The 14,366-nt window shown below is 43.4% G+C and overlaps 1 protein-coding gene and 1 long non-coding RNA gene across 2 annotated transcripts; both read right to left on the reverse strand.

Annotated features, from left to right (window-relative positions):
• Window positions 1–47: 47 nt before the first annotated feature.
• LOC135257933 (uncharacterized) lies at window positions 48–1,903 on the reverse strand. The gene is made up of 3 exons (XR_010330812.1): window positions 1,766–1,903; window positions 798–857; window positions 48–659 (listed from the first exon to the last, which is right to left on the reverse strand). It is a non-coding gene; the product is annotated as an uncharacterized LOC135257933 (long non-coding RNA).
• A 4,216-nt stretch (window positions 1,904–6,119) lies between these two features.
• On the reverse strand, window positions 6,120–13,092 carry LOC135258072 (angiopoietin-related protein 4-like). The gene is made up of 7 exons (XM_064341273.1): window positions 12,492–13,092; window positions 11,522–11,632; window positions 11,319–11,409; window positions 8,883–8,996; window positions 8,330–8,425; window positions 7,502–7,780; window positions 6,120–7,407 (listed from the first exon to the last, which is right to left on the reverse strand). Exons 1-7 carry the CDS (start codon window positions 13,011–13,013, stop codon window positions 7,223–7,225), a joined length of 1,398 nt encoding a protein of 465 aa, XP_064197343.1. The 5' UTR covers window positions 13,014–13,092; the 3' UTR covers window positions 6,120–7,222.
• Window positions 13,093–14,366: the final 1,274 nt, after the last annotated feature.

Consider the following 14,366-nt stretch of genomic DNA (forward strand, 5'->3'; position numbering starts at 1 on the left):
TAGGCGGCAGGAAAAATAAGAATGAGAAGAAGAAGAAGAAAGAGAAGAAGAATGAGAAGAAGTAGAAGAAGAAGAAGAAGGAGAAAACGCGAAATCTCCTTAGTTTGGGGCTTTATTGTGTGGACATGTGAAGTTGTTTATGAATTCTGTCTGTTGAAATGGGGTCAGAATGTACAGAATTTAATGTTTTTAAGGGCTGAGTGTCTGTGGCTGTTGTGGTTATTTCTGTGGGGAACCCTGAAAAGTGCCAGACTCTCGGTGCTGTATAGGTATGGGGCATGCCCCCGCCAAGGCGTAACTTGGCGGGATGGCATACCTGCCATCCCAACCATTGAGATCAGGTTCAAGTTACATTTCTAGGTAGGCAATATGTGCAAGCATAATTATGGTACAGAAGATGAGACAAACATACAAAACTAGATACAAAAACATAAAAAGGGTGAAGGGTAGTTTCAGGACAGTAATAACCATAGACCAATGATTTCAACATTAATAGTGTTGAGTATTTTTTCTTTTTCAAGCGGTGAACTACATTTAAGTTAGGATCACCTTGGATCAACTTGGAATACAGTCACTCTTGTCTCAGGCATGTCTTGAGTGGGGAAGGCTGGACCTCAGGTTCTTCACTGGGGCAACAGTCATAAGGCCATGTGTGGGAGCTGAAAGGATATGAAATTGGACCAAGTAAGAAAAATACATTGTGTAACACATGCAGCAGGCTAAAATCGTAATTGTGTTTTGACAATGACAAACAGTCAATGAGCAAAGAGCTGTTTCCATAAAATATCCATAACTACCTTCATTCTGATCTTGTGCTCTAGTTTCCATTTGAGCTGTTGGTCCAAATGTAGAGAGCTCTGCAAAAGAAAATCAATTTAAGTCAGTATTTGGTGAAAATACAGAGAAATACTCTTGATTAATATTGATTACACAATGCACGGGCGCGAAGCCAAAGCAAATTTATTTATTTATTTAATTTTTTTAAGGCCATGATTACACCAGGTATAGAATAATAATGATAGAGGATTTTGATGAAAAAAAAGTTGAGTTTTTGTATTTCTAATGGAAATAATGTTTAGCTAAATGCTTTCAAAAGAGCGGAAAAATAGCTTTCAAAAGAGGCGCCAACAATGCTAGCTTGAAAAGGCTTGCTAGCTCCAGTTTGTCAAACACCAAAAACCAAATGAAGACCACACAACTATTTTATATCATATTTATGATGCATATTTTAACCAATATGTTGACATCTCAGTAGGACGTGAACAAGGTGAATTAAAGCTTTCAAAAGAGCACCACATACGTTAGCTTTCAAAAGAGGCGCTGGCAACAATGCAAGCTAAAAGGACATGAACAAAGGTGCTTTACGGACAGCCGTTTATACATGTAAAATTAGCTCAATTGTTAGCTAACTAAACAGGCCATCGCCGAGATCAGCTAGGTAATGTTAGCTGGTCTTACATTACATTTGCACTGGGCTATTAGCGTTAAATACCAGTAGCAAATATGCTACCTAACAGAACACTAACTCAAATTAGTCCCAAACAGATGCCATTTCACCTACTAACTTAAAGCATTAGCAACATTCAGCTAGAACTGCAAACATGCATGTTGAAAGTAGGACTCCATCATTACATTGCAAATACTACTAACTGAAAAGGTCTCCGATGCATTCAGTTCTTCTTGTTAGCTTTTACGGCGGTTGGTATCCAGTATTGTTGCATTAATACATTCAGTTAAAAATATAAAGGCATAATGAAACGCTTACCTGCTCTTGAACGCCGTCAAACCCAAATTTTTCCACGGAGAATTTGAAATCACAAGGACCTTCTTCCAAGAGCACGTCACAGCAACATGCGCATGTGATTGGATATACCGTCTTCTTCTTGTTTAACAGCGAGTGGTCCACAGCTTATTGGTAAATTACCGCCACCTTCTGCTCCGGAATGTGTATCAGACAATAGATTTGTGTATCAGACATGATATTTAACAAAGTATTTATTAATAATTTTATAGGGACAGGGACAATGGAAAGTAGCCAGCACAATCCCGCGGTGAAAGACTCCTCTCTTTCTCACCAGAACATACTCTCGTTAAATTATCAAACCTTCATCCCGGATTATAGATTGAGAGTTGTGCTCGACAGGCGTAGGCCCGTGCTTGGTCTCCCCCGACCAACCATGCAGTCTATGTACTGTGATGGGGGGAGCCATTGTAATGTTCTACACCCTAACCCTAACCTAACAGGGGTCCCAGGAATGGGTGCACTATGACAAAGCTGTGCCCTACACCTAAATCATTATCTTTATATCTGCTGTCTTCTATTTTTGCTTTTCAAAAAGTGCATGAACATGTTAGGATTTCTTTTCCCTTGGAAAAACATAGATTGCAAATATGTTATAGAACCATGGGGGATTTTTTATATAGTATATTGTGTATAGGTATATGGTGGTAGATGTCCAAACAGATGCTTTTTAATGTGCTGTGCACATGCTGGCCCAGCTGTTGGAGTGGTTGGGTGTTCATTGGCCACCGATTGACTTTATTATTCTTTAAATCAGTAGAGATGGATGTGGTTAGTTCAGCTGGGATTCCTATTGGCTGTCAGAAGCAGGCTCAGCATAACTGCATGTGTGCGGGCGTTTTATAGCTGTGCTGCAGGCAGGTGTGTGGGAGGGGTGATGGGCTGACTACTACTCCCAGCGGAATGGTTGCCATGGTTGCCAGTGATTGATAGCGCTTTTATAGCAGACAGTGGGGCAGATCTATTGCTCAGAAGTACAGCTGTTCAGGAAGCAGGCCTGACTCCCAATGCCAGTCAGTCAAACAGCGCACATTTTAATCACAGAAAGATAGCCGGATCGCTCCACAGCTGTACCAAACCGCACACACCATGACTGTGGAAATATTAATGTAATCTCTATGGTAAGGTTAAGGTTAGCTAACCCTAACCCTAACCTCTATGGTAGGGTTCAGCAAGCGCTGGAGAAGGAAACATTAAAGGTGCAGTAAGTTTAAAGAAAATGAAGAAGAGAACGAGATTTAGGGGAAAAAATGATTCACCATCCGGTCCTACCCTCAGCTCTTCCTCCAAAGTCCCTCTCTTCGAACGCCTGACATCGAACACCGGAGAGAGAGGGAAGAAAGTATGGAGAGGAGTGCAGCACATCCTGTCTCCTTGCCAGGTAGTAAAGAAAACACATCATGACATCATAATGAACATAACAAGCAGAAATTGGCAGAAATTACTTGTGATGAAGTATTGCTGTCTAGGCAGCAGTAGATAGTGTTACCTGGATGTAGTAACAAAGCTAAAAAGAAGTAAGTTAGTGATAGACCACAGTCAAACTTTATTTAGAATTAAATGTTATTTTTTCCTACAGCACGTTTCACACATAACGACAAAACAGATGCTAGTAACTAAGTTACCTAGCGAGTAGTTACCTGGCAAGTAGTTACCAAGTGAGTAGTTACCTGGCAAGTAGTGACAGAACTGCTTTTGACATATTTTTCGCTGCCATTTTTGTTGTAGCAGCATTAGCTGTCTAGAATATCTGAACCTATGGTTTTTTTACAGGCTTTAGTACTCAGTGCCATATCTCTGCTCTGGTCTCATCTGTGGAGCCCCTAACCCCACATTGTCTCCTCAGGCAGCTCTGAAAACACACAACAGGACCAATAGACAGGCAGGGAAGCTTCTTTGCAGAGAACTTTCCTAATTGTTTTTTAAGACCCAGATACAGCAAAATTTGGTGTGGCTGATTACAGAGCCTGGGGCATTCCCATCCAGGGTGGGATAAGGTAGGAAACCTGCACATTCCCATTCAGGGTGGGATAAGGTAGGAAACCTGGACATTCCCATTCAGGGTGGGATAAAGTAGGAAACCTGCACATTCCCATTCAGGGTGGGATAAGATAGGTTTGGAGAGTGTTGGTGGCTGACTGGGGAACATGGAGGGTTTATTAGTCTGAATTCTAGGAATGTTCTTATGGTTAAATATCTACAGCCTGTTATCCTGTTATTATGCTGACATTTCTGTGTAGTTATGGATATTTCCTCTCTCCAAACATTCATAATAAAATATCAAATTTTCACAAGAAAGACAGCAACACTTTAAAGACTTTGGTTGTACGGGTGGAATTTGTCTACTCAAACTTTCAATGCTGTAAAACAGTACTGTTACTTTGTGCTTACAGTATTCTTAATGTACAGTATTCATACTCTGGAAAGGAAAGGACTCAAACTGAGATCAGTGGCGAGTCCACCAGGCGGGGTTCTGAGCAGCCATCTCATTGCGGTTATCCTCTCTGCTTCCCATTCCAATACAGCACAAAATGAAAGGAGCACAGTGTGCCCACTCTTCTTTTAAACAAGACCAGGTTAAAACCTAGTATACGGCTGGACCTAACTGTTTCCTCTGGGATGTTTTTCAGCAGCGGGGGGAAAGGGTTTTGTTGTACCTGGGTGGTACGCGGGTGCTGCCGACGTCGGAGTGAATATCAATAGGTCATTTAAAAATATGAAATAAAATGACACTTGACAGCAAAACAAACATTAGGACATATTGTTGACATCTATTTATTCATACATAATGCCTTTTTGAGCCACTACTTGCAGATGGCACTGTATATTAGCCTCAGTGGCAAAGTTTGCAGCCTGGCTGAGAGCCATGGGTGGAACCTTGTCTTGTCTACCCATTTAGGGTCTCAGGCTGATAGCCTGTGCTTAGTCTTCATTTTTTCTCCTCTCTCCTGTCCTCCTCCACGCTCCTCACCACTCATCTCTTTCTGCCTTCTCTCCTGCTTCACTCTGCTCTCCTGCTCCACTCGCCTCCAATACTCCTGCCTGTCTACTTGTCTAATAAGGTTACATTTGAGAATGAGTAACATTAGATAATTCTTTCACATCACAAATAGTTGATCACGCAATCAGTAAGAACATTGAAATATTGTAGTAGCCACCTCTAAAGTTACATATTTTAGAACTAGAAGGCATCTCCTTCCCTTCAAAACTTCGGGGCATAGCTAAGAACCTTGAGACCCTCTCTAGCGAAAGTAATGTTAGAGCGAGAGGACATACTCGACCACACAAGGGGCGGAACGCGTATCGACCACCTGAACCACTAGTGTATTTACTTTGTAATTTATTAGAGAGAACTGGACATCGTTACCTATTAAAATGTAAGTCCTGTAAAAATACACATAATAAACTGTCTAAATGTGAAAAACCAACTTCATACATATACATTTAGTTATATTAATACAGCCTTATTTACTATATCAACTTTAAGACAAGAAACACGCTCAGAATTATCTCATCGCGACTCACTAAACCCAATGGCACAGATGTTGCTTCATAATTTCAAACTGCTTACCTAATGGCTATTTTGTGTCCTGGGTTACAACTGGGAATATGTACGGATTCCTGAACGTGCCGATAGCGACCACCCTTTCTCATATTAACCTCAAAAATGCAAGACAGGACACATATACAATATGCTAGCAAATTAATGTCCCATCAAGTTCCATTCATTTATATAGGGTGGTCGATACACGTCCCCTTAGCAACCAAAAGCTAGCACTGGGCCACCTTTGACTTATTTGCCGGCACTGAAAAAAATCGTGAAAGTATTGAAAAAATAACCACTGGAGGATAACCAGGACATTTTTTCCTATATAACTAGGTACAGGTTGTTACCAATATTTCGCCTATTTCATATATAGTTGCAAATCAGTTTACATTACCTAGCTAACGTTAGCTGGAACATTATTTCACGATATATTATTAATATTAATAAGAATTAGTCGGCCATGAACATCAATAGAGAATACATTGCGAACGTTTATTTAAACTGTAAAATCTATCTAACTTAACGTTAGCTAGTTAAATCTACTTTTTTTCTTGTTCTCCGGTAACATAATCCTATCCTCTGCCCTGTTTGTCACTCTGCCTGAGGAGAAAATGCTGTACTCGTGCTGTTGTTTATTGGTTTTCATGACACACGTGATCCGGGCGACCAATGGTGTAACTTCATCACTCAGTCACTCAATCAGTCACAGACATTTGCGTTTGTAGGGCTGGTCCCACTGTTGTGGTCCAGCCAAAAATTATACAAAGCATGTATTTTTTTCAATCGTTTAATTGGCACAACCAAGCCTAAATACCTTCAAGCCATAAGACAGAACTTTTTCTTTAAAAAAAAACATTTAAAAAATGGAATTTTACATTTGAAAATTTTAGACACAAAATATAAATTACACAATAAAAAGGTAAACAGATTAGTATATTCACTCTTAAACTGCTTTCATGAACAATGGGAACAAGAACTCACAACATGAATGGCACATAAGTCAGACACTACAGCTGTAACAAAACACATTACTACTTCCTAGGAAACATCTACAGGCTCTGCCTGTGGGGAGGGGAGAGGGGGGGGTCATGGCTTCACTGGCCAGTCAGTATGACTGAAGGAACACATCCACTGTGAGCAACAGCGAAAAGAACGGGACTTTGTGCTGGTTGGCAGAGCTGGAATGTATGATGGAAAGTCAGCAGTGCTTTCAGTTATAATTAATTAATTTGTTTTTTACATGTTTACATTTTTTAGGCCCTAAACAATTATATGTTTTAGAAACATTGCTATGAATCTCTGGGCTTGGTGTTGTTAATTTGGTAACAAATGCCCTCTATACATGCACACACACACACATACACCATCCATGCACACACTTACGCACATGAGCATGCACACATACACACACAGAAATTCCACCCCACCAGTGTATGCATCAGTTTGGTCAGTGGTGGGGTGAGGAGGGGGGTTGGGGAGATACTCCCTCCAAGGAGTCATAGACAGGAACAGTCTGAACCTGCCAAAGTTCTGCTCAAGATTAAAGCATATCTACAGCATGCAGCAAAATGCATCACCACCCTGCAAATACACACTGTCTGAACTGCGCTCTCCACAGAGAAAAGCCTACCTGACAGCACAAGGGGAAAACTGACTGCACTTTCTCAACAAACAAACAGACAGACACACACGCACATAAATCTACACATACAGTATATAATCTTACCGCATTGCTGCATTGCTCAGTTGCATTACCCTACCAAAGGCATGAGGGCCATTTGAAACAGGAAGTTTTGGAAGTGTTAACTTCCTGTCAGTAAAGTTCTCAGCAGCTCCTGTTCTTCCCCACAATGGAAAGAGCATTTCTCCACATCCTATGAGCTGTGCTGGATCTCTGCCGGGGCAATCTTCATCACCGTGGTCTTCAGCGGGTGATAGCGCCCCCGCCAGGTCTTCCAGAACATGCCCTGCTTCCACTGGTGTCGCGGCTTCGATGGCTGCCCAGGGACGTAGCGGCCATTAAGGTTAGAGTGCTCACAGCTGCCAAACCACCATCCGCCTGCAGGAGTGAAAGAGCAGCACTTTAGTCAGATGATCAGACTGCAGGTGCACAGAGAGCCAGGTGCCACGCAGCTGTGGTTTGGAGCACATACCTGACAGCAGCTTGGCACAGTTGCTGTCGGCCTTCTGGTCATTGTCATGGTCATGGGTAGAGAAGAGCAGGCCAGAGGGCTCTGTGCTCAGAGCAGACCCCAGCCCCCCGATGGTCGTGTCTTGCAGGTGCAGGGCATAGGCTTTCTCCTCCCCATCTAGACGGAAGACATAGTGGATGGACTGTGCAGCATCCCTCCAGTCGGACAGTGCCACCTGCAGGACATACTCCCGGTCCTTAATGATGGAGTGAGTCTTCTCCAGCCCAAGCCAGAACTCTCCTGAGGAGAACAGGACCAAGGAAGGGTTAACGCTGCTCATCCCAATGCAGACATGAAAATCCACCCCTGCAATGTCCCCACAATTACTGTCCCTGCAATGTCCCCACAATTATTGTCCCTGCAATGTCCCCACAATTACTGTCCCTGTAATGTCCCCACAATTACTGCATTACTGTCCCTGCAATGTCCCCACAATTACTGTCCTTGCAATGTCCCCACAATTACTGTCCCTGCAATGTCTCCACAATTACTGTCCCTGCAATGTCCCCACAATTACAGTAAATATTTTTACAAAAAAATTTAATTGTGATTTAGTCACACACAGAAATGTTATAATGCTTTCAGGAGCAGGGATTAGATTGCATTTCGCCTGAGAAGATTCAAAAAGGATTTAATGAGATGCTATTAATCGTCTCGTCCAGCTTGTGAGTGGGGGTTCACATCATGTCGATGTAAGCATGTGGCCCGATCACACTGCGCTATACAAAACTCCCTATACCAAAACTTGGGGGAAATTCTGAGGTGATGCGTGGTATGACGTGTGTGTACCTTTCAGGTTGCCAAAGCCATTGCGATACGCCTGCCACTGCTGGTCAAAATCCACCGAACCATCCTGCCGCCTTTGAATGACAGTCCAGCCACCTTCTGCGGAACAAGACCAGGGAGCACAGTTCACATTATCTGTGTGTGTGTGTGTGTGTTTGTGTTGTGTGTTTGTGTGTGTTTGTGTGTGGTATGTGTGTGTGTGTGTGTGTGTGTGTGAGTGTGTGTGTCTTTGTGTGTGTGTGTGTGTGTGAGTGTCTTTGTGTCTGTGTGTGTTGTGCGTGTGCATGTGTGTGTGTCTGTGTGTGGTGTGTGTCTGTGTGTATGTGTGTCTTTGTGTCTGTGTGTATGTGTATGTGTTGTGTTGTGTGGTGTGTGTGTGTGTCTGTGTGTGTGTTTGTGTGCAGTGTGTCTGTGTGTGTGTGTGTTTGTGTGTGTGTCTGTGTGTGTTTGTGTGTGTCTGTGTGTGTGTGTGTTTGTGTGTGTGTGTGTGTGCTGGATGTGTTTTTGTTTGGATTGGAAGTTTGCCCCAAACACCTCCACCGTATCATTTACTCACCGGATGTCATTTCGCAGAACACCTGGAAGGGCTGCGAGCCAGCCGGCTGGAGGGTGTAGACACCGCTGCTGCGCTCCCCTCCCAGGAAGAGCTGGTGGCAGTCGGAGGCCACCTCTGAAAGAACACAAAGGGAAATCGCAGTGAGCATGAGCACTTTCTCACCTGAACACCTCTCTGTCAGCCCCTGCAATAGGATGACTACTGAGGTCTGACATTCCAAGAGGAGACTTTTGTATTCACCTGCATAAATTAGCAGTTTATTCCAGTCTCACCATTAAAATGAACAAAACAGAAAAAGCCTGTTGTGGACACAAATAACAGTTTGGCAGGTCAGAGTCCAGCAGAAAGCTGAGGTAACAGGTTCACTTTGCTGCCCTCGGTTAAAGCGTTTGTGGTTCCTCCCTGGTTTAACCCCTACTTGACACATGACTAAAATTTAACCAACTTTCTCCTGTTTAGCTGTTAGAGTCTTTCAAGTCAGCGCTACCTGATAAAAACAAAAACAAAAGGCTGCTTTCCTCAGGCAGTGTTTCAATAGAGACTTTGTACAGGATGATTCTCTTCTTGTCCTTATTGGGTTCAGAGCATGTCTTTAATATGACACACACAGAGACACACACACACACACGTACACGCACAACAACACACACAGACACAAAGACACTCACACACACACACACAGACACACACACACGCACAAGAACACACACAGACACAAAGACACACACACTCACACACACATACACACACAAACACACAATAACACACACAAACACAAAGACACACACACACACAGACACAAAGACACTCACACACATACACACAGACATACACACACAGACACACACACACAGACACAAAGACACTCACACACACACACAGACATACACACACACACGCACCGCAAATAGGTCATTAAAATGTACCTTTTAAAAAAGAGAGAGTCCCCGGAGCAGTGTGTTTGGGGAGGGGGGGTTAGGGTTAGGGTTAAAAGAACCTTTTAAAAGAGAGAGCCCCCAGAGCAGTGTGTTTGGGGTGAGGAAGTCCCAGGAATGGCTATGTGGGGGGGGGGAGGGGGGTTGTTCAACTTTGTCCCAGTTCTCATCCCCACCAGCTGGAATGTTTAGAAAATGTGTATAAGGAGGGGGCTGTCTGCTTCTCACAGAACTGGGGGAAAGGTTACACGTTCTTGAGGGATGACTTTTTTGTGGAGGAGGCAGTGTCTTTAAAACAACAAAGGAAGTGTGTACAAAGGTCACAAGCTTAAATCCCCCACCCCATCCATAAATCTTTTGGCACAGCGCCAGAAAACATCACGTTCTGCATTTCCCCCTCCCCCCCCCATAATCTAACCCTCCTATTGTGACTGAACTGTGACGCTGATTTAGCGCCATCTGAGACGAGTGAACTTTCACCCAGATGGGCTGCAGCCAGAAGGGCTGCTCTCTGCATCACATTCCTCAGCTCTCGCTGTCGTCACTCTTTCTGCTGGAGGCGTTTTTGATGTTCTCCCTCACTGTTCACCCTCTACTGCTCTGGCTGCCCTTTCACCCAGTTACGGCCGTGCATTCAGTGTTACATTCACACTACTATTATTTCAGAGTTACAGGGGCTCACAAGCGCACTATAGTGAGTACAGGGACTCACAAGCACACTATAGTGAGGACAGGGGCTCACAAGCACACTATAGTGAGGACAGGGATTCACAGGCACACTATAGTGAGGACAGGGATTTACAGGCACACTATAGTGAGGACAGGGGCTCACAAGCACACTATAGTGAGGACAAGAAGTCTCCCTTTGTAACACATAAATTGTATATTTGAAACGCAAAAATTGTAACTTTGATACAAAATGTATTGAAAGTAACACGAAAGTAGTAACAAACAAGACCAGGTCAAAACTTAGTATATGGCTGGACACACATCTGACCAATGGTATAACTTCATAACTTGGCTGACCAATGGTGTAACTTCATCACTCAGTCACTCAGTCACTCAGTCACAGACATTCGCATTTGTAGGGTTTGGCCCCGCTGTTGCGGTCCAGCCAAAAAGTATGTTGGATACAACACCTCCTTTTTGAGAGTGCATCTAAAGTGCTGATGGCCTGAGGTTGGCACTCAGCTGCTGTATTGAAACAGTTCAGGTCCTGCCCGCTGTCTGTTAATACATTATCACTGTCTGTTAATGTACTATCACTGTCTGTTAATACACTATCGCTGTCTGTTAATACACTATCACTGTCTGTAAAGACACTATCACTGTCTGTTAATACACTATCACTGTATGTTAATGTACTATCACTGTTTGTTAATACTTATTGATCACAGTACAACTCACTCATTTTAAAGCAGTTATTGATCACAGTATGACTCATTGTTTTGAAAAGCACTTATTGATCACAGTATGACTCACTCGTTTTAAAAGCACTTACTCAGGGGTGGATCGCTTTGCTCAGTGCTGTCATTCTGGGTGTCTTCCTCTGCTTTGCGTCTCAGAAAAGGCCTTGCTTTCCTCAGCTGGATCTGTTGATCACCATAGTTACTCGTTAACTTTCTGTTCGTTGCTGTCATCTGATTTTGGAAAATGTTCACACGGATCGAACGGAAAAACAGGCCAGGTTAGGTTGTTTTGTACCTGGTTCTTGAGGGTCCGAATGCGCACGTTCTGCTTTTCGAGTTTTTCTTGCTGTTGGCGGATTCTTTCCACAAGGTCATCAATCCGCTTGTTCTGTGTCTCCAACATCCACTGAAGCCAGGACAGAAAGGTAACTTTGCATTTGTCTGAAGAATTACTGAAGGACCCTTTATTGTAACATAAATGCTTTACAACTTAATATATTTGTACATAGCCTAACATAATTAATTTTTCATTTGAGTATCTAGATTTTTTGTAAACTAAACAAACTAAAAAGATAAATAAAAATTTAATTTTTATTTCTGTCATTTGTTCATGATTATAAGGAATACATTTTTATTTTATTCAGCTCTACTTGGTGCTTGCAGACAGAGCTGCTGTTATGTAATAGCGAGGTTTATATAAGTTAGCCACAGAGCCTCAATTTCAAACCTGCTCTTCAATCTGTGTCCTTAAATAGACTGAAAGTGTTATTAATGGAATTACTCTAGTACGGGACAAAGGTCTGGCCATTTTTCATTTCTAGTCCATGTGAGAGAAAGCTGTGTAAAGAGAACTCATTGTGGGATGTTACACATTTCTGGAACGTTTCCTGCAGTTTCTTTGTTTCGTGATGCTGAAGTGCTTCTGTGCATGTGTTGCATGTAGTAAGCACACAGACTGCAAGCCCCACAAACACGCCCACTCGCATAGTGTCCTGTTCCAGCTCTTCTGAATGTACCATCATTTAGCCTTTCTGTTCATGCAGGTATGATGTATTACCTGTTTTTGCTTTCAGTGATAATATAGTTGTATTGAATTTTGTTTTTCATTTTCTGGTCAACTGTACCCTATTGTTGTTAAACTCTTCTTGTTCTTACAGGTACATCTGAAGGATTTAAATGCTAAAAAATAGTTTTAACCCTTTTGAATAAACATGGTCTGCACTTTTCTCATTCAGTGCTCAGGGATGGCAGACGAGGGCTCGTACCTGGATGGTGCGATGGTCGCTGTAGTTTTCGTTGGCGACCCCCATGTCCTCCCTCTGCAGCATGCCGTCCACCTTCTCCTCCAGGCGCGCCACCCTGTCACCGAAGCGCTGGCTCTCCCTGCGCAGCTCCTCCGCATGCTGGCGCAGCTGGGCCGAGGCATTGAGCACACGCTCCTCGCGCTCCCGCAGCACCCCCGCGCCCCCCCGCAGCGCCACCCCGTCCCGCTCCAGCCGCTGCGTCTGCCGGCCCAGCTCCGCCACCGTCCCGTCGAAGGCGCGCAGTCGGGCCGCAATGTCCCGCACCTGCCCCTTGGTCCTGTCCACGTGCTCCTTCAGCCCCTGCCCCAGCTGCAGCAGCCCGTGGGCGAGCACGTTCACGTCGTCCCAGGAGGCGAACTGTCCCCGGGTGTCCTTCGCCCCCCCCGCCCCCTTCCTCTCCAGGGGGAAGCAGCTGGCGCTAATGGCGGCCAGGACAGTGAAGCACAGTGCCAGGGCTGGGCGGGTCAGTGTGCCGGTGCTCATCTTGCTGTTGCTCAGGTGCTTTTGGGCGTCGGTGCGGGTCACAGTACTGCTCTGAGCTCACAGGCTTTCTGAGTGCAGCACAGCAGAGGAGTCTTATACTTTCTGAGCTCCCGCCAGAGTGCCGCTCTGATTGGCTCCCCAGAAAGGGGGCATGTCCTGCTCAGATTTCTCCCCCTCTGGCAGTTAACTGTTTCAGCACACAGGACAAAAGACCATAATGCAGCCCAGAAGCCGCGTGGTGAATGAAATGCTATAGAATCACGTTCATTTACAGATTGAGAGTGAGCTTAGTCAAGATAATAGAACACAAATGGAATGAAAAGAACATGAACCAGAGTTTTGCATCTTTAAATACATTTAAAACTGTGGAAGAAAAACATTCTTTTTATTTTAAATGCCGGTAGAATTATTCAGTGTTTATTCAGCCCACTTCACATTAGCCATGTATATGGACATAATTTAATGGTCATATATATATATATATATATATATATATATATATATATACATATAGATATTCATGGCTACTCAAGCTACCTAATTGCTTTTGAGGAGGGAACTCCTGCTCTCAATAATTTAAGAAACCAAAAATTTGTTTTCTATCAAAAGGACTATTATTCAGATTGTTAACTGTTCAGTTATTTTACTGCTGTATAGATTTTACATAGTGGATATCATGCACTCTCTCTCTCTCCATATACATTTATGCAATTGCTTTATTTTTAAGTTTAAGATTTACATATTTATTATTCCTTCCTTTTTATAATAATAGAATTGTATTCCAATTGTCCGTGCTGATTCTGGATTCTGGAATTACATTATGTTACAATACATTGTGTTATGATTCTCCCGTTGGGTCATAAGTTCAATAATGAAATTCCAAATAGCTTAAAGATGAAAATGAGAGGAATTTTGGTTTAATGGATTGGGTTGGGGCGACATAGCTCAGGAGGTAAGAGCAGTTGTCTGGCAGTTGGAGGGTTGCCCGTTAGATCCCCCACCCTGGGTGTGTCGAAGTGTCCCTGAGGAAGACACCTAACCCCTAATTGCTCTCAACAAGCTGATTGGTACCTTGCTTGGCAGCCTTTCACCGTTGGTGTGAGTGTGAATGGGTGAATGACATTAGATTACAGGCATTTGGCAGACGCTCTTATCCAGAGCGACGTACACCAAAGTATATAACCATAACCAGGAACAAGTGTGTCGAAAACCCTGAAGGGAAGTATTGTTCCAAGTGCAGGGAACAACCGTATAGTATACTTGGAATGAGAGGCATCATTTGTAAAGCACTTTGGATAAAAGCACTATATAAATGCAGTCCATTTACCATTTAATGGATGCGTGTGATTGTTG

This window comes from Anguilla rostrata, chromosome 6, assembly GCF_018555375.3.
Source record: "Anguilla rostrata isolate EN2019 chromosome 6, ASM1855537v3, whole genome shotgun sequence".
NCBI classification, from domain to species: Eukaryota; Metazoa; Chordata; class Actinopteri; order Anguilliformes; family Anguillidae; genus Anguilla; species Anguilla rostrata.